Consider the following 26522-nt stretch of genomic DNA (forward strand, 5'->3'; position numbering starts at 1 on the left):
GATGATAGTCGACCGATTGATGTACCGTTTCCCAGGGTTAATTCTTGAAATTCACGACGTAACCTTTTATACAGAAACACCCGAAAACACCGGGCGTTTGCCACAAATTTTGAATTCAAACAATAATACTGGTGGCAAACGCCCGGTGTTTTTCGTGTGTTTCCGTATGAAATATAACATCATGAATATCAAGAATCTCCTCATCAATCAATCGAAAAAAGAAGAAGGCACAGCGACAAGATTAGGTATAAAGTTGACATTTTGTCTCAGGCTAGCTTACATGTTATGTTAATTTAGGGACCATGAATGTGGTGGACGTTGTTTAATGGGCGTCTTTTGGCTTGCAACGTCACAAAAAACAAGCTAATTTTCATGGTATTTTAAGGGAACTAATTTTCGCGGCACTTATTTTCGCCGTGCAAGGATATGAAATTTGCGTTTTTGTGGAACTAATTTTCACGGTTGACACCCAGTTTTTGTCGAAATTCTCTCATTTCCCTAGGAGTTTTCGAGAATTTTTAGTAAAAATTGTATTTCGCGGAACTAATTTTCGCGGTAGACACCGAAAAACGCATAAATCCGTTACCGTGAAAATTAGTTCCCTTAACCCTTAGCCCACGCGGGACGCACATGTGCGTCCGCGCCTATATACGAGGGACGCGTATACGCGTCTTTTATATGTATGGTCATTTAAGCAATGATATTTAGTTTTCTGTTGTTGTGAGAATCAAATGGTTATGATATTTGAAAAGAGTGATAAATTTCCATTCCGGAAAGTATAGGTTTCAAAGGGTTAGGATGAAGTGCGCAATCAAAACAAACATTTGAAAAACGTTCAAATTCAAGATGGAGGCGGTGAAATGACTGTTATGAAAGTTAGAGGTAAGGATTTGAGATTTTTTCAAGTATTTTGGCAGTTTTAGTGCAGAATTTTTTTATCCTTCAACACATCAATGTCTTCTACTGCTGTTCTGTAAGTTTTTTATTTGTTTTTCACTAAAATAGCTTTTGAAAAAATAGATTTTCATTGGCCCATATTTTGCACTTTTTTTCGGTGTCGTAAAATGTAGTGTTGAACCTTTTGAAACTTTGACTGAGATAAAATGCAGTATAGGAGTTATGTTATGGCTCAGAAGAAAGCAGATAAATTTTCCTTTTCAAAGATATATAACTTTTTAGCTGAAGTTGTTTTGTTTAAAAGTTATACCGGTTTGCGTAAAAGGTGACTTTTTATGAAAAACCACTGCGCGCTGTAGAGTCAAAAACAGCGGTCGACAGCGGAGTCAAAGGGTTAAGGTACTCCATCGCATGGCCCTCCTTTGCTTTACAGTGCCAAATAAACGTTATTAACATATTATATAGAGCAGTAAAAGTTTCACCTTTTTGGTATTGACAATTCTCATGATAAATTATATTAGGCCCTTTTATTTTTCATTAAGCCGGTATTTGTCATTTTACCTTATCGGGGAAAAAAATGTTGGGGGAAAGTGACAAACATTTTGAGAGGGTGACGAAATTTTTCCCCGACGAATTTTATACCCGACATTTGATCACCCAACCAAAACTTTTACCCGATTTTTTTATCCCCGACCAAAACTTTGACCTGATTTTTTTCTCCCCGACCAAAACTTTTACTCGACCCTCCCCTAACCAAAATTAAAATCTAAATTTTTCTACACCTTTATTAACCGAATTTAGTGCTTTAAACGTCGTAATCTATTTCCGAGCTACTTAAGGAAACTATTTTATTTGGACAACTTAGTCAAGTGGAAGAGACTAAAATTGTAAATTTGGTCGGGGAAAAGTGACGAATTTGAATAATTTTGGTCGGGGAAAAGTGACGAAAATGCCTCTATGTAGGTGACGAATTTTTTCCCCGAATAATTATAACCCCGACATTTTTTCCCCGATAAGGTATTTTTCATGTTTTGATGATCAATTATCGAAGTGTCATGTTTATGGTGTTCTGCGATTGAAGGCTTTTAGGAGAATTTTGCAGAGAGTTTGCTCCCTGGGCGCGTACTTGACAATTCCGTATCTGGTTCTGTATTTCTTTGTTCCGCAAAGTATGCATAACAAAAATGAAGAATCCTTGCAACGAATTGAAGATAGTAAATAACCATTGGAACACAACTGAAGCATCCTCGATTGCAAAAATACCAAAAATCCAACTTAAACCCATGATGCAACTGCATGTAAATGCAATGCGAATCATTTTTAATCTTACATTCTCATCTTCTGGTCTTGATTTTTTATTTTTGAATTTTTTGTCTGATTTTCGGATGGTGTGTATTATGCGGACCAGAATAACAGCATTGAAGATGATAGTAGAAATAATAGGCGCCAATATGAACATGTAAAAACCAGGACCGTGGACAACGCAACTAAAAAAAAAATGATATATCATATTCAGAATTAGCAATCTTTTTTTTGAATAAGACCAGCAGGTTACCATCAGTTTAATTCTTTCAAATGGAAATTGAAAATTGGTATCAAAAAATTACATAAATAAATTCAAGCTTTACCTACAAGGTTTTCAAAGGTTAGGTGTTTTCTAATATTATTTCTAGACCATAGCTTAGAACTTTAGCCATTTTGACTTTTGATGTGATATGTTTGACTTACAATCTTTCATTTCCAAGTGATTGTGGGTATAAGGCGTAATTCACTCCAACAAGTCCTGCTGGTATCACTATAAGGAAACAAGAGCCACAAAGATGTGGTTAATTATTAAGTAACAGCAATATCTAGCATTAGTAATTCAACGACTCTCATCGATCAATCACGAGGCCGAGGCTCCGATTTTTTGATAGGGAAAAATTTTAAAAATCCTGACCTTTTCTCCTGAGAAATTTTTTTCTCTAAGAAAATCTAAATAGCTTAATTAAGTAAATATATTCATCTGGTGGCTGTCGCTGGGGCCGGGAGTGTGAGGAGTCTATCCCCTATTTTTTTTGCACTTAACCTGGGAGATCGAATGCTGAAGTAGAGCGCCACAACTTATATCAGCTCCCAGTTACTTCCCGCCCAAATCAGATTACCAAATATAACTTAGGCGAGTGGGCACTGGGGATCGAACCCACCCACAACCATGATTGCAAGGTGACTGCTCTACCGACTGAGCTACCCGGCTTAAACTTAAAGAGGCCTTTAAAAAAGGTCAATATAATGAAAAACTGACACGCTCTGTCAAGCTCCAAATTTCCTTTTTTTTGTCAAAATCTTATTTTTATGATTTCGGTCGATAAAAGAGAGCTCCTTACCTATACTAAACGACAAAGCCCACCAGAAGAAGCGCTCACCACCACGTATCAAGAAGATAGAAACAATACTTGAATGCAGGTTATATCCTTCGACAATCATCCACGCGAACGAGGATAACAAAAAGAAATGGATTCCACCAGCAACCAGTTGACATGACAACCGGCTCATTGACGACCATTTCTCGGCGAATAAAACGAAGAGAGCCAGTAACATGATTAGAGATGAGCTCAGTGAGATTAAGATATGTGAATGAAGTTTGGTTCTTAATTTGCTGAAAAAGAGCAAATAAATTCAATTTTGAGGATCTTTCTCTTACTGCTCTTTGCAATTTATAAGAACAAACTTCGATGGCCAAAATATTAAGAACAAGGTGAGAACATTTTTAAGGTTTGATGGACTCTAGAACATCCAATTTCTTATAAAGTTGTACAAAAATACTTCTAAAATGGTAAAATTAAGAATATCTTAAGAATATTTTTAGGCTTAAAGCTCAAAAGTTAGAGAAAATTTGAAAGCTTAAAATTTTTTGGATGTTCTATAAAAAAACATGTAAGATTGAAAAATCACTTACGCGATAAACAAATGAAAGAAGACAGTCAGCGTTAAGCCAGCAATAGAAACTCCACATCCGATTTTCGTCATTATTTCCAAACCTTTTGAGCTCGGTGAGTGTTGTGCCGTTTGCTGAACGTCGAAAAGAATCGCAAAATTCGTGAGATGGTTACACTGACAAATCACGTGATCGATAGTTTGATTGACAGTTTTACAGCCTTGATCCGACCAATAGTATCGATGATCAGAGTCTAAAAGAAACGAAGCCAATGAAGTATAAGTCCGAAGGTCTAGAATCGAATCTTTAACCTTTCTCAGGCAAGAAAAAGTGAAGCCTTAAAATATGCGCCGTATTTTTGACGACGGAATGAATCTAGCGATTCCTTTGTTTTCGAGTGATATCTTTTTCGAAATTTAGATGTAAGGTTTAGTTACAATCTGTCATTTGTGTAAAAACTAGGCGGACCACGCTAGGCCGCACAACTTTGGTAGGATTTGGTAGGCTTCAAATCCTACCAAGGAGATTCGATTTTAGCTCTTTGGGCTTATACTTCATTGGATTGGACGAAGCGAGAAAACACAATGCGATTCTGTAAAATATTTGAATTGAATATATCCTTGATAACCAATCATCACATGATATTTTTAGCTTCAGTACTTTGAAGTCTTCTACCCGAAAACCGGGGTGTTTCCGTTACGCAATTAATTAATATCATGAATATAAGGATGGCCTACCTTCAACCCAAAAGCTACAAGTTGTATTCGTAATTTTCTGTTGACTTCTTTTCATTTGTTGGTTCGTTTTAAAGATGAGTTTGATGGGATCAACCAAATCTTTGATTTCTTGTTGACCAACAATCAGAGAATGGATGACACTTCCAACACTCCCTGTAAAACATTGATGAATTGAAACTCAAATAATGCTATGTAGTCAAAGACAAAAATGATATAATTTTTTGTTGAGCTATATATAAATAGCTCAAAATCAAATTCACGACGACCTTGTGAAAAGAAAACTTCAATGTGAAATAAGAAAACCCAATGTTCACAAAATACCAAACTTTATTTCACAAACTGAATTTTGAAAATCCAATTTTTAAGCGCCGGAAACGGAATCTCACAAACTTGTGATTTGTTGATTTTTTCCTGTGATATGCTGATGAAGCCACGAAAGATGACGAAAATTTCTACATAAACAGTCGCTTCATTTTTCTGTTTTATATATTGCTGCTTCTACATTTTACGTTTTTTAGTCTAAGACAAATAACTATAACTCAAAAAAGTTCAAAGCAGAAGAAAATTTGAAAACAGAACTCTAGCGCCGAGTTTTTCTCTGCGTATTTTTATTTGCCCGCCTTTACTATCTCTGTAACGGACTATAACATCGTCTAGTTGAAGCAGTGAGAAGTGGTAGCCAAGTGGTCAAGGCGTTAGAATTACAAAGCAGAGATTCCCCGTACCCTTTCTAATGCTCCTACGCTCACTTTTCCCGCGTGATACCGTTCCAGCCCGACTGGCGTTCCAGTCTACTTTTCGCTAGACTGGAGCCGTTTATAATGCGTGTAATACTAATAATACTAATACTAATAATAATACGGGATTAAGTTTGTATAAACGACTGGAAAAATCCGGTGTTTCAGCCTTTTAAATACCCCGGCTAGCTACGCAGAAACTTGCGTAGCGAGAAAACAATTTATCAAACAACAACAAACTCTCAAAACGAAATCAACTCAAATGAAAAACTTTCAATACACAAATCCACACATATTTTCTTTCTCAAGAATTATTTTGAGCAGGAAAAAATTATAATTGCAATATTGACACTTTTCTTTTGTTTGGAGTTAGTGCACAAAGGTTTCTAGACGACTAAAATTGTTCCATTCATTACTTTTTTCTTTATTCCTACTATGTATAAATTAGTCGTCTAGCTTGCTAGACTAACTTTTCGCCCAGTGAAGAATTTGAAAGAGGTACAATCATGGTCGAAATCTATTGAGAATTCAGCTTATTTCTTGCTTATTATTTGCGTTTTTTGAAATTTGGAGAGTCGATTTTTGGCCATCTCTCAAATTTAATCGGTTATTTCAATTTGGCTCGGGTTTATAAGCCTACAGGTTATATTATGAGCCTTATTGGACCATTTTTGAACTTTTGGATCCTCAGATCCTAAGTCTCGTCTTAAGTCTTAAGTCTCGTGTTAAAGCTCAGAGTTAAAACTCAACCCTTCCAACCTACTTTAGAGCACTTACAAATTGATTGTGGTTACAAAACTTCCCGGTGTATTTCCCTTTTTTCTCAGATATTACGACCATGATTGTAGAACAAAGAATCAGTCATTCTACACGAAAAGAAAAAATAATCGAACCTGACACACGATCTGTAATCTGATTGGTTGTTTTGCCAACCGATTGTGCAAAAAACAAATCATTCTTATAAACAACAGATGCTACTGAGATCTTTGACTGGTTGCTAGGTAACGCGGTCTTTGGCACTTTAATGGCCGAAAGATCGGTCCTGGAGATGTCCTCGTTCAAAGTTGTCATCTTGATCAAAAGGATTTCACCATTTTCGGACGAATGTACTGCGATCTCCTTTTCTCGGACACCTGAAATAAAATACATAAAATGATTGAATTGGAAGTTCAATCGATGTTTTACTGCTAGCCTAACCCTGTTGTCATTAGGCCATTTCATAGTTGATAGGAATCATGGGCAATTAGGACCACCATACACCTCCTTCTCACAGACCCACTCGGACTCCTTTCCACTGGAAAAATTGGCCAAAATATCCCTGGTGGAAAATTATCCTCCATGTTTTTTCCCCACCGAAATTGATCAAATATTCCAATCCTCACTGCGAAACATTATGTTATTTTTCCCATCCCCACTGAATGTTGTGACTTGAAAACAAAAAGAATTTAAATCTTCAGCCATAAAAAATATGGGAATATCAATCTCCATCGACTTTTAGTCCGTTATTTTTACCCACACTGGCTGAAGAAATCCTACCGGGTCTGTGAGAAGGGGGTGTCACCATGTTCTTGTAACGATTCTCTTTTTGTTTAAAGATTTTTGATGTTTTAGTGTCTAACTAACGGGAGGCCATTATGGGAGTGCAATCACACCTGATTACCCATGATTCATTTCGACTGTGACATGGCTTATTGAAAAACCAATGCTTGATTGACACAATATTCAAAGGGCAGGCAGGCACTTTTTAATTTGGTTCATTATTTTTCGTATTAAATTTACTGACCTTTGTTTCCTGGCTCTTCCGTGACATCCAATGATTCAATTTTTATGGCCATATTTTGCAGACCAATATCAAGGCTTAGAGATGGGACCTCCATAACTTTACGGACCACAGTATCAATGGTCTGTAAAATGGTTCTTTTGATTTGCATTGAGATGGATGTTGGTTTTGGCTTTGTATCGAGCTGCGTCTTTCCTTCTTCGGGTGAACTTCTTGGGCGGAGGGCGGGTGAAAACGAAATTTGATCGAAGGCACTAAACATTATTGGTGCTAACTGAAAATGGTAAAAAAAGGTGAAACAGTTCCAGTACTTACATTATTTTTTTGGCCGCAACTCCTCTTTGAAAGTGTTTTTGCATCATAGGGTATTTGGACTAAGGAGACTCTACCATGGTTGGCGGTGACGGGCGAAAATCTTTTAATTTTGACCCTTCTAGATCGCCTAAAACAGGTCTGTTATGGGTTTTGTAAACAGAATTTTGCTTGATTAGTAATTAGATTAGTCCTTTTTATTTTGAAATAATGTGGTCGGGCCAAGGTACGAATCCCCCACTAGGAATTTGAGAAAAAAAATTCATTTAAAAGTGGGGAGGCTGAAGTCTCCCCATTCTCCCTGCTTCCGCTGGGCCTGTACTCTTTTTGATTTTACTAATGGACATGATACAATCGGGGGCACTATTAGAACAACAAGTGAACTAAGGGGCTTGATTTAAGTTTGCAATAAAAGAGTGCATTTTAGAAATTACATGAAAAAGTCAAGTAAGGTCAAGTCAAGACTTCGGGTTTGCATTGAAAGCTTGTAATACACCTTTTCGACCGTAGTCGCGCGGTCAAGCGCGTGCCACTTAATGATTTAATTATCCCCCTATACTCGATCCAATCTTTTTTTGACACATTTTTCTATTGTCTATAGGTGCAAAAAAAAAAGGACTGGGACAGTTTTAGTGGGATAAAGCAGACAAAAAAATGCCCGCGCGGCAATAAGCGGCTACGGTCGAAAAGTTGTATTTATGTATAATTTATCATACCTTTTGTGTTTGTTTAGGAGTAGTCAAGTTGGCCAGTAAACTGTAAGATAAAGTCAGCTGTTGAAATTCTTTTCGTATCTTTTCGTCAGCTCCTCCTTTTTCAGTTGTATTGAATTTTTGTGTTTGATTGAAGACAAGAGAGTTCAATAATGTTAAAGCACCTTCCAGCGTTGTACAGTTATCATGCGCGTCGTCGCTTCTGCAGATTGTGATCTGATAGAAAAAAAAAAGATTTTTTTGATTCCTTTCTCACGTATATATTTTTACAAGCTTTCCCAAAAAATATCTTTCTGTAATATATTCTTTGTATTAAGGAAAAAACCTTTTTTTCTGTAAACAGTAGATATCAAGTCTAGTATAGGCAACAAAAAATAACAATAACCCCTTTGCCCCTGATGCAGAAATTTTCATCCAACACACTAAAGCTCTGAAGGTCGGGAATTTTTTAAGCATCTGAAAGAATTCGATTACGGAATTTCGACCGGGTCAAGGATTTTTAAGCGGAAGTCCTGGACCCAAACCCTCGTTTTTAAGGGATCATCAGGTCCAAGATATATTCTCAGCCTTACGCGCAAAGGAAGTTGGGCCTAACTGGGGATTTGATTTCCGATGAGAGATTGATCCCGCTCCTCCCTTTAGAGCTTAATCATGGGCGGCCGCCAATCTGCCATCGGGCGCAATACAAGATAACCAGAAATAAATCTAAAAACTTACATTATCAGTAGAGTTGAATATTTTGAAGACAGTTTTTAAAACTTGTTGGGGAGACTCCTTTTGCTCTGGTGGAGGGCTGATCGTTGCCGGTACTTTGGTATCAGTTGTCGACATACTTGTGTTGGTGGTGGGTAGCACAGTAGCTGGTTGAACCGTTGAAAGTTGTGGTAGGTTGTCTAATGAAAAGACATTCGCTATAAAGGTATTGACCATTGAATTTCAAGCCCGAAGGGCTAGAAGCAAAACTTTAACCCTTCTCAGGCAAGAGAAATTGAAGCCACTTATTTCCCATCTAAAACGCGCCGTAATGATCATTACGACGGATTGTATCTACTAGTTCCTTTGTTTTAGAGGGCTGCATTTTTTGAAATCTAGCGATAGATTTTAGTTTCAATCCGACGTTTGTGTAAAAACTACGCGCGGGCGCTCTGGATGGGAAATAAGATGGTATCGGCCACCCCGTTAAAGAAATCAAAGTAGAGTGTATCTTCCCAAACTGACACACAACATCGTTCCAACGTCTATCGAACGTCATGGAACATTAAATGAACAATCTTTTTTGTAAGTGTGTTACTAACGAAACAAAATGGGGGATCCTTTATTAAGAACACCCCCTTCTCACAGACCCGGTAGGACTTTTTTAGCCAATGGGAATAAAAGAAATGGACTGACACCTGATGGGGATTGATATTCCAATATTTTTTATGACTGGGGATTTCAATTCTTTTGTTTTCAAGACAAAAAATTCAGTGGGGATGGAAAAATAGCATAATAGTTTGTAGTGAGGATTGGTTTATTTGTTTATTTTCAGTGGAGAAAAAAATTGGAGGATAATTTTCCACCAGGGACGACATTTTGGCCAATTCTTCCAGTGGGAAGGGTTTCCAGTGGGTCTGTGAGAAGTGGGTGTGTAAAATTGATTTTTATTTGGGATAAATATTAATTGAGCTTTTGAGAGAGCTGATTGGTTAAACTATTAAGGCAAATGATCACCAAAACAAGCACGAATCAGAAACATAAACTTTGGATTCCATTTTCTAGTAAAATATACAAAGCATGATTTTTTTTGAATGTTTTGGCTGGACAACCAGGTCAGATCGTTACATTCAAATTATACACCCCTGTGTCACAGACCCGCTAGACTGGAAAATATGGCAAAAATTTCGTCCCCAGTAAGAAGATACCCTGGAATTTTAGCCCCACTGGGAAATTGACTTATATATTTCATCCCCACTCGAAATTAAATGCTTAAAATTTGCACTCCAAAACAATCCCCAAGGATTGCTGGGTATGTGCGGACGGTAAGGGTCGGTTTTTTCACCTTTCAAAGTCTCTCTAAGGTTTGTAAAAATCAGAAAAATTCAAATTAGTCTCTCGGAAAATTCACGATTTCCAGGAATTTCTTTTGATTTAGGGTGAAAAATTTTAAAAAAGTCTCTCTAAGGATCACCTTTTCAGCAAAAATCAGTCTCTCTAAGGGTCGGTTTTGGGAGGTCCCATCCGCACATACGCCTCATCCGCCAACCCTAGTACCCCCCCCCGGGAACTTTGTCAGAGAAAAATCTATCTTACCAAAGAAACATGATCTGTATGTCCGAACCATAGTTGCATTAAGATGACAAATACATCGATTGGTCCATATGATATCTTTCATTTCTACTCCACTGATGGCTGAATTATTTTTCTTAGCTTCAATACAAAGTTCAATACATTGTCGGACAGGCATTGATTTTTCGGACATCATGATGGTTCCATTAGAAACTGGTAGACCAGAGTGTAGGTTACATTTCCCTTTAAAAAAAGGAGGCAGAAACGTGGAGGGAGAGTAATATGAAAGATATTAATTATTCTCAACATTAATAACCCAGCTAGCACACAACATTGCTTCAACGTTTATCTAATGTTTACAACGTCCATTTAACGTTTGAACGTTAAAATAACGTAAGGTGCTAGCTTGGAAACTTGAAGGCATTCTACTCTAAATCAACCTAAATAGTTTCAGTGATACAGGACCCCTCTTGTAGAGTACATTAGCTAGCGAGTACCTTATAAATTAAGATCAATCATTATTACTTTCTCTAGGAAGAAATATGGGGTTCGTGGTTCGAATTCAGTTTATTTGTCAATAACGAGGAGATACTAAGGAGATCTATAACTATGTTGATATTGAAGTTATGCTAGCCCAGAATCGAATCCGCTGGCTCGGTCACATGACAACAGTCGAACTGTTAAACAACTTTTTTTTATGGAGAACTAGTTTTGGGCAGCAGACAAATCAGGCGTCCACGCTTGAGGTATAAACTCTGCTGACACAAAACATTGTTTCAACGTTTATCTAACGTTCATAACGTCCATATAACGTTAAATGAACGTTAAAACAACGTTGCGTGCCAGCTGGGAAGATAACATCAAAGCTCTACTCAAGAGAGGTGGCATCGGCATTCACTCATGGAATGAGTTAGTATTAGATCGACCTGTTTTGGAGGCAAAATATGTCGTCTGTTTGCGAAAAACTAAATGTGAAGTGCGTGGAAGTGTATGAAAGAAGAAAAGAAAGATACAAAATGTTTTAGTTCTTTTGTATCTTAATTGTATTTTACTCGAATATCAAGTTTTGGCGTATTATTATAGACTCAGTTCAGTTTATAGATAGTCAAGTCGGCTAACTGTGGACCGCGTTTAAATTGATTGATAGTTTTTCATTTTTTTTAAATTTCCAAGACAAAGGACTGTCGTTCCTGTCAGGGGCTATATAAAGGATATAACATCTCAACTAGCACACAACGTTGTTTGAACGTTCAGATAACGTTATTTGGACGTTTCACATGGACGTTATTTTGACGCTGTGTGCCGTCTGGGATAAGTCCACATACTTGATAAATAACACCGTTAATATAAGCATAGTCCGTATAAAAAACAATGGTCTGGAAGCTTATTGTTTTAACTTTTTGTTTGCTTTTTCATTTGTTATTATCAAAAAATGAAAATCGACTTGCTCAGTTTTTGATCACGTTACCAAGTACTCCTCTTGGGATTGGTTTAACATTTAATCACATGATCAAAAAGTGAGCAAAACAAACTAATTTCTCAACGCAAGTTCAAGTAAGAAACAATGGAAAGAAACAAAAGGCTTCCAGACCAGGGTTTTTATACGGACCACAATATAAGCCTTATACCTCCATTCCTGAGGATGCAACTAAATCTCAAATCTCTTTTTTTCTCCGTCGTGCACCTGCATTCACCTGCATATAAAGAATCCATCATCACTCCAAACACTGATATCTCTCGCTCAAGCTGGATACGTCTACACTCGATCATACAAGTGGAGAAATTAACCGCCAACTCACCAAACGGTCGAGGAAAAGTGTTTCTAGCCTCGGGTATTTTAGAGCTGAACCATTTACACCTCGGAGCTGAAAGTTAAAGAATTGAAAGGTGGTAAGACCTTTTAATTTTGCGTCAGTATAATTCTCCAACTGTTTTCTATAGATAGATGAACAGATGTTTTCTGTGTCACAGACCCGCTGGGGCCCCAGGCAAAAGACGGGGGTAATGTTATTATAATATATGGGTAAAAGTACCCCTTTTTTAAACTGACTGAAATTCGAGCCGTTACTAGCAACCCTGCGGGGCCCAAGGCGCCGAGTATGCACCCGGCACAGTGACAAGCCGTTACTAGCAACCTTGACCCTACCTAATTGATTGGTAATGACCCCATACCCCCACGGAATGACGGATAGGAAAAATTAAAAATGATACTTCCGACCGTCAAAAGATGATACTTCTGACCGTCGAAGATACTTCCGTCCGTTCACGGAAAAAAAATTTGCGGGGCCCCACCCCCACTGGACTAGTGTATATGTATAAGAATTGCGAAGCGATCCAGGCAAGTCACTCGATTCGCAAGTTGCAAGCAAAATATTTATAGGGTCACACACTAGACATTGCAAGTTAAAATAGATTCATAACCAATTCGTAAATGTAAACCCCGCGAAACCCCGACAACTGGTCAGGTTCAGGAAGTCCGAGCCTCTTTAGAGATACACTCAAACACTTCAGGTGTACAAACTTACGACGTTTACATCTACGGGTTTGAGGAAAATTATATGAATTCTTTCATGAATCGTTGTGAAAAGTTCAATAATCATTTGTCCGCCCTGAGTACTTTTATTTCTTAGTTTTTGTTTTAGACTCGTTTGACTTCCGGTTTCGAACTCCTTGCGTTCAAAATCGAACTTTCGAATCTTTCTAATTTTAAATTTCGAACGTTCGAATAAAAATAACATTCGAAAATTTTTTTCCTAACATCACAAACACCCCTGTGTCATTATAGACCCACTGGAAAACTTGGCAAAAATTTCGCCCCTGGAGGGAAAATACCTTTCTAGCCTCTTCAAAAATTCTTCCTTGCAAAGAGCCCAGAGAATCAAAAAAAGTTAAACAAACTTTAAACATCACTCGGTTTATTGAGACAGGGATATGAAATACAGAGGATTTCAAGACTAGAATTTAATAGAAATAAGTTGACTTATGTCCCACTATGTAGTTTCAAAATTCAATAACCATATTAATTAGGAATTTATTGTATCATTGCATCGTAAATTATGAAAAATTTAACAAAGTTCTAAAATTATAAAACTATTAACGCTGTAAAATACTGAGATAAAAATAAAGAAAAACCAGATAAAAAACTGAGATATAGAAAATATTTTTCAACGATTCTACTACGTGTAACCTCTAAATTTTACTGGCTGTGATTTTTTTCAAAGTTGGGAAACTCTTATCTTAAGTTTGCTGGAGGCAAGTACTTGGCAGTCTTTTACCCTCTTACTCGAGTTGTTGACAAACAGGAGCAAACTCTTAACATAAAAAGTAAAAAATCTGTGACTTTTTTCTCGGCTGTAGCGCAGGAATTTAAAACAGTTAAAATAAAATGCATCCATAAACATAATGTCATGTTTTGTCGTTGTATTTCGACATTTTACAAGTCATTACCATTAATTACCATTACCAACAGTAAAATCCTTTATAATACAGTCACATGTCAATGTTCTGCATCGTCATCGATGCGTATTCATAAATAACAAACAACCAAAGACCCCACATCATTGAGGGTAGGTCAAGCCAAGATTTCAAAAACAAAGACAAACAAACATTTCTCCTTCCACTCACTGAATAAGGGGAGGAATAAATTCTTCCAGGTTAGCCATATCCAAAAGCGCAAAATATTTTTGTTTCCATCAATTCAAAACATACAAAAAGTCCAGTGATGCTCACTTCAACATACTACCAATAAGATTCAATCTAAACCAAAAGGAATGGCTTTCCCACCATATGTATACAGTTCATTTCTTCAGCTTAGATCCTCTTCTTGCAATGAAGCAACAACTCTGTTGAGCCTTGCCTGTCGATGAAAGAATAAAAGTTCCATCTTCTTTCTTCTCATTCCGCAAGTTCAGCTGCTTTCTTCGGAGTGTGATTATTTACGTGGGTCCCGTGCCCTCGTGGGTCCCGTGGGTCCCGTGCCCTCGTGGGTTCGTGCCCCCGTGGGTCCAAAAAAAAAACCCGTGGGTCCGAAAAAAAAACCCGTGGGTCCAAAAAAAAAACCCGTGGGTCCAAAAAAAAAAACCCGTGGGTCCAAAAAAAATCCCGTGGGTCCAAAAAAAACCCCGAAAAAAAATCCAACTTCGTGGATTTCATTGGTTGGTTTGGTTCCGGAAAATATTGCGGGGGGTTTTTTCAAGCGTGATGGAGCGATTCCGAATTTTTTGGCTTGATTGTGTGATTGGAAGTTAGAACGTGATCACGATTTGACAAAATTTTGGAGCGTGATGCGTGAACGAAATTTTGCTCTGTATGTATTGCCGATAATTGCGTGATGAACTTCGATTTGGTCATTTTTCGTGATGAGTGATTGAACTTGAAATTTAGCATGATCGCCTGATTTGGGTCTGGATTAGGGGTCTCTTCAAAGTTAATGAAGTTTACTTTCGATTAAAGCAAAAATGAAGCAAGTCTTTTCAACAGTGAGAAATCGCCCTGCAACAAACTTTCTCATTTGTCAATTGCTAGAATCCGGAAACTTTCTCTTTCTGGCGGTATTGAAAGAGTTGATATTCGACTGTTTTGTCCTACCTTGAACTCGAGAAAAAGACTTTCGAACACTCAGTCTCCCGCAGACAATATCTAAAACCGACCCGCAGTTTAAAACACACAAGAAGCAAACAATAGAGTTTCGAGACATTTATTTTTCCGGAACCAAAGCAATAACCAATGAAATCCACGAAGTTGGATTTTTTTTTCGGGGTTTTTTTTTGGACCCACGGGATTTTTTTTGGACCCACGGGTTTTTTTTTTGGACCCACGGGTTTTTTTTTTTGGACCCACGGGTTTTTTTTTCGGACCCACGGGTTTTTTTTTCGGACCCACGGGTTTTTTTTTTGGACCCACGGGTTTTTTTTTTTGGACCCACGGGTTTTTCTTTTGGACCCACGGGGGCACGAACCCACGAGGGCACGGGACCCACGGGACCCACGAGGGCACGGGACCCACGTAAATAATCACACTCCTTTCTTCGTTTCTTTTCATCAAGCACCATCTCTTTTCAAAACACCAATTTCTCTTTTCAAAACAACAATAAATGTTTGTTTGTTGTTTTTAGTCAACATTCGAATTTGGAAATGTTCGAAAGCCCTAAGCTCGAGTCAATGCATTATCTGGCACCCGATGTAGAAATTTTCTTCCGACACGCTAAAGCTCTGAAGGTCGGGAAAATTTTCAACATCTGGAAGAAATACATTACGGAATTTCGCCTGACCGCGTAATTTTTTAGAAAAATGGGCCCGAGTGCAATTTGGACAGGGAAGGTGTCATGGCCGACAAAATTTGGGTCAGAAAAAACTTCAAAAGGTTTCACGAAATAAATTCAAATACAAAACTTTTTGGAGAAGGAATCATGCTAAATATTATCATTCTTTTCACAAGGAGGGCATGTAGAAATACTCAAATAAGTATTTTTCCTTCTTTAAACTGATCACAGAAGCAAAAACAAAATATTTGAGAAAGTGCAGAAAAAATCAGCCATCATCAAAACAAACAAAAACAAAAGTTATGTTTAACTTTCTATTTTTTACTCCTGGAACGCTGCGGGCAGAACGGATGACCCAGAAGTGGGTGAACGATAAGGGAAACCAGTGTATTAAGTTTTGGCATTTGTTTATTGGCTAACCACTCCTATACAAGTAATTTTGGGGATAAAATATTTCCCATATTTGACAATAATTATAATGTATAAGATGGCCACCTGCAACCACGCTCGCAAGCCTTAAAGGGAGGGAGGGAGGTAAAAAAAATAATTTTCTCTGTCTTCACTGTAAGATGAGCTTCTTTGCGAATGGAAGATCAGTGCTCGAAGTCATAGCTCTAAACCACCTATAGATTCTACCGAAAGGAGCAAATGCGACGGTGGCGTACTATGGGCGGACGGCCCACCAAAACCACTCTAGCTAGATACGTTAAAGGGCGTGGCGTCGTAACAAAATAAAAGTTAAACTAAAACTTAACCTCTTAAATTACCATTTAACTTTCTATTTTTTACTCCTGGAACGCTGCGGGCAGAACGGATGACCCAGAAGTGGGTGAACGATAAGGGAAACCAGTGTATTAAGTTTTGGCATTTGTTTATTGGCTAACCACTCCTATACAAGTAATTTTGGGGATAAAATATTTCCCAACCGAAGGTATCCCCAAATTATACTTTCGTCGCGCCTTAACGGTTGCAGGAAGACGCGCGTACCTAAAAATTTAAAAAATTTTCTATTAGTAAAAGTAGATAAGCCTATAAAAGGTATACCGTAACAATATAAAATATCAACCAGTAGAAAACTCACTAAATATAAACATAAGATGAAATGTGATAACAAATTCAATTATCTTAACTATTTCACGTCTACATCACACAAAGAAAAATAAGACAACAATGTGCACCCGACAGGAAGTCCACCACCAGCCGGGTAAGTGCCGGACTGTGTACCGGATCCGACTTCCTAAACGATGAATAAACCCAGAATCGGCGGGTTTTCGCAACCAGCCGGGTTGCCCAGACTCAAGGCCTGGCCCCTCATCACCGTGCACAGCCTAATAGCTACAGGAAACTGTCCATCGCGCGTAATTCGTGTGGGACAAAATCTCTTGCTGTATGAAATGGAAAAACACAAGCCCTAAAACAACGCTATGGACAGTTTCCCTACCGTATCATCCTCGCAGCTGAGAAACTCCTGTCCGTACAGCCGGTCCGGCAGGAGAATCTATCACAACCTTGTGCATACTGAAACTTAAGAGAGATCCGCCACCAGCCGGGAAGGAGCCGGACTTTGTTCCGAATCTGATCTCCTTATCACGATGGGTTTGCTTCAGAATCAGCGGATTTTCGCAACCAGCCGGGTTGCCCAGACAGCCGGTCTGGATCCTCACAACTTGCACTACGAACACTTACACTAACATCCTCGCTGCTGAGAGACTCCTAACCGTACAGCCGGTCCGGTAGGAGAATCTATCACAACCGTGTGCGCCCGAAAACTGAGGAGGTCCGCCACCAGCCGGGATAAAGCCGGACTTTGTTCCGAATCTGACCTCCCTATCGAGATGAATTGCCTAGAATCGTCGGATTTTCGCAACCAGCCGGGTTGCCCAGACAGCCGGTCTGGATCCTCACAACTTGCACTACGAACATTTACATTAACATCCTCGCTGCTGAGAGACTCCTAGCCGTACAGCCGGTCCGGTAGGAGAATCTATCACAACCGCGATTACGAGCCCTTTATTGAAAGGGAAAACGGAATATTTGGATACCCAAAGTTGCTCATTGCTATCAATTCTAGCCATTAGTAATTATGAAAAACTTGTTATTGGTAGTACCTCCTTTACAGTTCACTCCATCTTTGCCCATTCTACAACATGCTAGCCAATTGAGGGGTACCAAATATCTTTTCTTCATAACTTAAATTTTCTTGCCTTCTTCCCAAGTCTTGACCAGCTATCTGTACAACTGATGCTCTACGTGTGATAATGACTCAATGTAAACATACTCTTTCTTGGAAAATTTTGTAGCAAAAGAGCACGTAATAGAAAATGAATTATTATTTTATATACCGATTTTATATTAAACCTAAATCTATCAAAGGCCATGAAAAACTATATTAAACTTGCCCGTGATCTGCAGCATGAGCCGTTTATAACTTTACAGTCTTGTTATAACAGGCTATTCAAGTCATCTAATCAATGCCCTTCAATGATCCTACTTTGTATTACTCCAAATCTACCTTTGTCAGCCGACTGAAGCTGACAAAGACACTTCAGTCTATAATAGTTATGTGAAATAATATTTTAAACTCAAATTAGAAAAAGCTAGTGTAAATCAATATAAATGCCGCAGAGACAGACTTTTTTGACGTGCACCATCTGTATACCACCTTGCCTAGGTGTATTCTTGACAGGAGGAACTTTAAAATGTTCAGGTTTCGTGCTTGATTACTACATCCAGCTGGGATCTGTGGGATTGAATTAATGCTTATAAAAAGTAAAATCTTTGTTTGTAAACTACCTGAGATAAAAGAAATTTGTTCTCTTTTTTATATAATGTTTTTATAAGCACTGTCCAAGACAGGAAAAATTTACCATTTTACCACGGAAATATATCTTATAAAAGAAAGCCTCTGTGCCTTTAGAAGCGTAACTTATATCGACTAAATAGGCCTTTTGTTTGAAAGAAATTTTAAAAGCTAAAGGAGAAAAAGAGAGAATTTTCAAATAATCGATGTTACGTTTCGTAGAGAAAAAATTATGTTTTAATGGTGTATTAATTTTTGTTTCGGTTTGGCCAGAAATATAATAAAATTGTTCCCATTTTTGCGAGCCCCTTGCGTAACACCCAAAATTAGGTAAAACCTAATTCCAAATAAAAATGTTAAATATCACACAATCAAACATCTGTTAGAGTTCATACCAATCATATTGAAAGCTTTTTATCCATATGGCTTCTTCTTCTTCCACCTTGTTCCAAGCAACTGAACTTTAGCATTCTCTTAAAGTATGTAAATAAAATGATAACCTGGGACAATATAAAGCTATGTCAGCCTCCCCAAAGGACCCTCCCGGCGCTCCGGAAATCTCCGGTGTTTTCCGGTGCAGCTAAAAAAACGCCATTTTTCACACCGGAAAATTCCGGTGCTCTTCCGGTGCTTCCGGTGCAAGGGATTTTCGCACGCGCTAAAAAGCCGTTTAGGTTTAGACAGGGTCACGAAAAAAAAATGTGATTAGCCAGTACCAACCGAACTTTTTATTTGATCACTGCGCAATAAAAGGTATGATCGTCAGATACAGGGATATCCAGCGATAGAGTTAGTCGCGAATAATACGATAGGCGGACTTTGCTCAATTATAAAAAATTATCACGTGCATCACACATGGGAACATCGTTGATAAATAAAGAACAAAGAAGTACGCATCTGATCTTTATATGATCTTATATTTAAATTAGTATACCTTTAAAGTAAATAATAAGTTCAAGTTCAAATAATGTTTTTACTTTCTTTTTATTCAGGAAAAATGGATCAACCGAAGCAGAGACGATTCATCAATATCAAAATCATAACGGACTGCTTTCACTAAACTCAAGAAGTGCCTGAGAGCCTTAGACAGCGTAAATTACATTGTTGTATGTATGAAATAATTATCTCATCTAGATCTATGTTGAAATCTAGATCAATTTTTGTGCTTCCCATCAATTAGTGTGTGTTACTTGTTACCGTAACTTCGGCAGTTTATCCACATACTTGAGCAACGGTCACTTTGTCTAGTTTCAAGCTTAACAAAATCTACCGTACCACGGATCTTCCACAGTCATAACTTTCAATTTTCATTCTTTATTTAGAGTACCGCCACCAATGTTACCGATTGTTACCATTATGAGCTGTTCAAGGAGAGCGTGTTGCTCGAGAGTCGCGAAGAAGAAAATAAGAACGCACCTTTTTTATTTTAAAATTAACAATTTATAAAATAATATATGTTACGAAATACATACAACATTAAAAAAAGTGGCCAAAAATAAAAATGAGGCCATTGATCATTAAAATCAAATTAATAGAATATAGACTGTAACTTCGTTGGTCTTTATTTTCTTTCTGGGCGTTGTTTTCATTCTCTCACGCACATACACCACTGTCTCAGTGCTGCCCCGGTGGAGCTTTTTCCTTCAGTGTGGATGAAAATTTTTATCTAATCGTAGTGTCCCGATTGGGATAGAAAATATATATTCCAGCTCTAAGTTTACAGAGAGAATGGCTTTCCATCACACTGAGGGCTCCACCGGATCTCTGACACGAGGGTATTCTCCAGAGGGTTTCCAGCATATTCTCGCCCTCGCCAATGGATGTGTGTCATTATGATATTACAACGTTGGAAAATGTGGAAAATACACTTCTCACCTGGATATGATGATCGCAATTGTGTTCCCATAAAAATGAAAACTGAAATGAAAAAGAAAAAGAAGAAACAGCGAGAGAAGAAGTAATTCATCCAATCTTGACCGCTGGAGAATTAAAAATAAGTATGGAGTGGCAGGATCGGGATTATTAAACACCGTTATCTCACAATGCCCGTATTCTAAGTTTCGTATGTTCCGCATTTGAAAATCGAAAGTATGACCGCGCAGATAAACTCCTTCGCCACAGCCTTACGCCAGTATAAGAAGGAACAATTCTTATTTTCCAAATCAAAATATAAAGACAATAAAGAAGGATTACCTGGTATATCTTATTGAATTTGATTCATCTTCTTAATATTGATTCTAAACAAAAAGAATGATGTTAATTGATTGTAAAACCATTGCAAAATCTTAAATTTTCTAATTTTCCACCCCGTGCAAATGATGCACAGAGTTCCAAAAACCCAGTGTATTTGCACCGGGTTTTCGCGCTACTTTCGATTTCGACCCGTTGCAAATGCAACGTAGCGGACCCCGTGCAAATGCAAGGATTTCCGTGACTGTCATTTAATTTATCCAATTTATCACACTTTTATCACCAAGAATCTGATTTCTCTTCTAAAAAAATCTGCTAAAACATGTTTATTTTGGTTTTAGAATTTGGATAATTCGCACGTGCGTAGTTACTTTTTACATGATTAGCGCAGCGAACGCTATCGCATTTGCATTTATATCGCGGAAATCATGCACCGGAAGCACCGGAACGTTCCGGTGTTCCGGTGCAGCTCGATTCGGAAAAATCTTGCACCGGAAGCACTGGAAGTGCACCGGAACGTTCCGGTGTTCCGGTGCACGAAAAAAACGGCACTTTTTGCACCGGAGGTTTCCGGAGCGCCGGGAGGGTCCTCTCCCCAATGGTCCCAATCCTCCAATCGACCAGCGAGCATCACCTTGTTGGCCAACATCTCCCAATACTAACGACAATCCCCTTGGCCAACATCTCCCAATACCAACGACAATCCCCTTGGCCAACATCTCCCAATACCAGCGACAATCACCTTGGCCAACATCTCCCAATACCAGCGACAATCACCTTGGCTAACATCTCCCAATACCAGCGACAATCACCTTGGCCAACATCTCCCAATACCAGCGACAATCCCCTTGGCCATCATCTCCAAAAACCAGCGACAATCACCTCGGCCCAACATCTCGTCACCGCCCATCTCCTTTGCCAAATTTAGTTGCAGATATTGTTATATACTTGATAATATCTTGATGGTTTGTTTCATACAGTTTTTCCAAAAAAAAGTTACTGTTTGAATGTTGTCTCCTTTCGTTTCGTGTGCTACGAAAATTGTACGCTTCACTGCACAAACTACATTTATATCCATGAATGTGCATACTCTATATCTCTTTACGTTTAGTAACACTGATAGTTATGGCCTTGGCTTGAGAGATATTGAAAGATTCAACAACAACAAAAAAAAATAATTTTCTCTGTCTTCACTGTAAGATGAGCTTCTTTGCGAATGGAAGATCAGTGCTCGAAGTCATAGCTCTAAACCACCTATAGATTCTACCGAAAGGAGCAAATGCGACGGTGGCGTACTATGGGCGGACGGCCCACCAAAACCACTCTAGCTAGATACGTTAAAGGGCGTGGCGTCGTAACAAAATAAAAGTTAAACTAAAACTTAACCTCTTAAATTACCAATTATCAACTTTTCTGTGGTAGAAACACATTTTTTGGGTTGGTGCACATACAGAAATTACACTGGATACTAAAACTAATATTCAGGGAGTGATAAGTACAGTTAAACTACAAAAAATCCATCAAAAGAAACCAAAAACAACCATAACAGCACACATTTTTTGAAAATTACATCAGCCATGTTGTTTGTAATTTTTGCCGACATACTCATGACGTGGTAACTAACGACAGTGATTTGACGGTCTTTTTGAGGCGCCAGATCTCAAAAAAACAATTTTTGAGCGTTCAGCACGGCCCCGAAAATGAGGGCTAAACTTATGTCGGCACATCAATGGATGACTACTATTTCTCTCCGATGGTATATTGGCCCGCTCCTTTAGAGCTTTAGCGTGGGCGGCCGCCAATACGCCATCGGAGTATCAGATAAGTCAATGCAATGACTTCTTGAAAAATGAGCTCCATTTGAACGCTTCTTGAACGCGTCCAGCCCGCGCTGATTTTCCGATCTCTTCTTTAGATCTCTCAATTTAAACCTTAAGGAGATAAGAACAAGGCTTATCTAGTACCGATAACCACGTGTATTATCTCCGTAGCTTTTAAGAATTGGTATATCTAAACGCACGAGGCCACACTTTTTGAAAAAAACGAATTAAACCATCCGTAATTCCAGGTCTCTCCGCTGCGATTCTAGGTTTGATCTAAGGAAGGGCGGACAGCTTTCTCAATCATTTCTGCGTTTGAAAGATTGGATATATATAGTAATTTTTCATTTGCGCTCCCCAGCGTAGGTGAGATTTAAAGGTACATATACACGATAGCAAAACTGCTTCGCTCATGTATATTCGCTTCGCAAAAATTTTGGCAAAAATTTCATCCCTAGTGGGAATTTCAGTACAACTTGGAGATTGACTTTGATTCCATCCCCACTCGAAATTGAATTATTAAAAATTGCACTCCAAGACCATCCCCACTGGATATTGTAAACTTGGAACAATAGAATTTATATCCCCATTAGCATTTCAATAGGAATTTTCATTCCCACATGAGAAAAAAAGTTCCACCGGGGCTATATGAGACAGGGGTGTCTAGATTGAAGTGAAGAGTAGCTAGTGGCCCTGATTTAAAAGTTTACACACTTAAAAAGGGGGATTAAAATCAGTCTAGTAGCGTTCTCAGGGGAGTCGGAAAATTAGTGTAGGAGAGCAGATTTTTATGAAAAAGTAACTATCTAGCTATTCATAACATTAAAAGATGATAATTTCGTAACAAAATTGAAAACGCTACTGAAATTTTTAATCATAAAAAATAGAAATCAGTAGCGTAGACAATGGGGGGGGGGAGCGCAAAATTTAGGTCAGGCTGGAGTTTTTACAAGTTCTTTGATGACTCTGTTGGTCTTTAAATGTTGAGACAAACGATTTTATTACTTTTTCTAAAGAACGCGTCATCCCTATTGTTTAAAAATAACCAATCAGTTAAGCATCTTGTAAAAACTCCAAGGCATCCCCAAAATTTGTTTAGGAGAGCAGATTTTTTTTACACAGTAATTATCTTTTTATATCAGGCGAGACCAATTTAATTTGTTGTTCTAAGGGCAGATCGTTAGCAAAATATGGGTCGGTCGGTCGGTAAAAATCTTTCATTTATCAGGGCTGGTAAAGTACTAAAAGGTTTTCCAAAAAATACTGGTTCAAAAATTCACTTTTTTTTATCTTCGATGAAGATCATAATAAAATCTTAGTGTATGGAATGCTTGATTTTCTAAATTTTTCAATTTCTTGAAATAATTTTCAGCTTTATTCAAATTTGATTCTTACAAATAACTAAAGTCTGTTCACGATAAGTGTGCACTCTTTTTTCTTTTACCTATAACTTTTGATGGAATTCTTCAATCTTTATAAATTTGGTATCGTTGGAGAGATATTTGTGATAAAACAATTTAAAATAAAAAAGTCTTTAAAAAAATTCTAAAAACGAAGATGAAAATGAAGAAGAAAAAAATGAAGATCTTGTAGAGAAGTGCTATAACTTTCATTTTCACTGGAGAGATTCTTTGATCTTAGGAGATCATCACTGTGAAGAAATTTCACTAAAATATTTATTCAATATAAAGTTATGATACAAAGTTAATAAGTGATTGACCCCAAAAAACAGCAGAAAACAGTAGAAAACAGCGTTTTTAGAAAAAGAAAAGAAAAAAGAGTGCACACTTATCGTGAACAGACTTTTTTTTTTTTAGTGAGTAAAATATAATGTAGTGGAAATTCAGAAGGCGCAGTAGTGTAGTGGTTATCAATCTTGACTGCCGTCCAGGAGGTCGGGGTTCGATTCCCGCTCGGTGCTGTGATTCACTTGGCAAGTGAATGTACCTTCGCCCGGGCCAACCCATGCCATGTGAGGGGGATTGGGTAGACAGAAACTCAAGAAGCCTGTCGGTGACTGTGCTAGGTATCGATTCCACAATCCATCGTGGATGAGGTGAGAGTGCGCTGGCCTTGTTCCCTAGTGGTTCACGCTGGACTTAACGAGCTCGATCCAAAAACTGTGTGTTAGTGTCTCGCAAGCTGGTCGCAGTATAAACCATTGCGTAGACGGTTCTAATGAGACGACTCCTAGACCGCTCAATACGGAACCGGGTGTCCTCTGCAAAGAGCAGCCAATCATCATCAGTGGAAATTCAATATCATTATTTTTTTGATTTTAGCAAAAATAGGGTCGGTCGGGCCCGTAGAACAACAAATTAAATTGGTCTCGCCTCATGAATAGATAACTACAGTGTCGAATTAATCTGCTCTCCTACACAAATTTTACGCCTCTCCTGTCTACGCTACTATTTCAAATCCCATTGCTAAAAATACCCCCACTTACTCTCAAGCGGACTGAAAAAGCAAGTTCTTTTAAGATCAGTGATTCCAAACCTAGGATTTCTTAAACACGTGCATTCAGTGACGTTTAAAAGCCTTGAATAAGCGTGGCGAATCGAACCGAGCGCTTTAATAGAGAATGCAGAAATGTCTCCATAGGTAGAGTTCAACTCCTGGCATCTTGTGGTACAATTGTTGATTGTGATGGTCGAATTTTTGGCTACCGGTAGAACAGTAGCGTTGGCGAAACTATTTGTTAGGGCACGCCCTGATCTTCGTATGTATTTAGGAAGTTTGGTGTTATTTTTTATACCTTGAAAAAAGAAAAAGAAATGATTTTAGAAACCGAATGGGCGTAGCGTAGACAGGAGGGGCGCAAAATTTGTGTAGGAGAGCAGATTTTTGACACTGTAATTATCTATTCATAATGTAAAAAGATAATTACAGTGTCATAAAAATCTGCTCTCCTACACAAATTTTGCAAACCCTCCTGTCTACGCTACTGGAATGGGTATAAGTAATAGTAATGATATGACAATGAGGGAAATTAGGGATTAATACTCCGAGTTTCATTTTGAAATAGTTTAAATCTCGTAAGATCATTCATTGAGTCTAGAAATTAAATTCATGCGAAATTTTTAGAACTAGACGAAAATAAAAAATGTAGTGTTTCCGGAAACCGGCCGCAGACTTCGTTAGTAGTTGATACATTAGTATTCAGGGCTTGCTTCATACTTCGTACATAAAAGTTATCTTTAAAGTTCTATTTCAATGATCTTAAGTTATCAAAAAAGCAAAAAAAAGGCTGGCCACATGAGAGCTTTTTTCCTTCACCCGCATTCCGGAAACACTAACATTTATTTTTATTTTTGCCTTAGATATAAAATTTCCAGTCGCGAAAATAAATCTCATGAAAATATAGTAAATACCTACCATTCTCATAATAAGTGAAATAACGGGTCCATTTATATCTAGTCAGGCCAATCAAACATTGACAAATTTTTCCATTTTCATAAAAATCGAATAATGCGCCATTAATTGCGGAATTATTTGTTTGTTTCAGTCGCTCGCATTCTTTTAAACATTCAACTCGTGTCCTGTATACATTATGTTCCGCCATTGTAAGGTCGATAACGCCATCCGCCTCTGCGCCCGTGTTTAAGGTAGGGCATGAAAAAGTGTTCCCTATGAAATGAAAAATATTTATTTCTTAGAAAATTTTTTTTTCAGCAACAGATAAAGCCTGGTTGAATAATTATGACCATTTCAAAAATCCCCAAAAGAATCTGTTCAAACATGCTTAACAAAAATAAAACAGCCCTAATGACGGCTGCAAACTCCCGGTAATCGTCATTTTTAAATAGCGAACCATTATGTTAACATCTTTATCATGGTCAGCCTTTCTTAATATATCTAACATAAAATTTAAGATTATATCCTAGTAAGTGCGGGCGAAAATGCAAACCAAATCGGGAAATCAAACCGGAAAGATCGGGAAATCGGATCACGATTTATCGGATTTAGGCACAATTACAAATGAAAAACACTGATTTTAAGAAACTCCTTAACCGCAGTTTAACAATTGGCAAACTCTAAGGGGTCTGGATCGAATGAATCAAGGATATCGAGGAAAAATATCAGTAGGCTGCATT

General features: G+C 38.0%; 1 protein-coding gene across 1 annotated transcript; it reads right to left on the bottom strand.

The window, feature by feature from the left end:
* Positions 1-1870: 1870 nt before the first annotated feature.
* LOC136806110 (adhesion G-protein coupled receptor G6-like) lies at positions 1871-25177 on the bottom strand. Its single transcript, XM_067062680.1, has 12 exons — positions 24875-25177; positions 11987-12223; positions 10383-10601; positions 8811-8986; positions 8097-8309; positions 7072-7342; positions 6182-6421; positions 4552-4704; positions 3836-4067; positions 3264-3535; positions 2626-2692; positions 1871-2384 (listed from the first exon to the last, which is right to left on the bottom strand). The coding sequence occupies exons 2-12, from the start codon at positions 12126-12128 to the stop codon at positions 1940-1942; spliced, it is 2430 nt and encodes an 809-aa protein (XP_066918781.1). The 5' UTR covers positions 12129-12223; positions 24875-25177; the 3' UTR covers positions 1871-1939.
* Positions 25178-26522: the final 1345 nt, after the last annotated feature.

This window comes from Clytia hemisphaerica, unplaced genomic scaffold, assembly GCF_902728285.1.
Source record: "Clytia hemisphaerica strain Z4C2 unplaced genomic scaffold, Clytia hemisphaerica genome assembly, whole genome shotgun sequence".
Lineage (NCBI taxonomy): Eukaryota > Metazoa > Cnidaria > Hydrozoa > Leptothecata > Clytiidae > Clytia > Clytia hemisphaerica.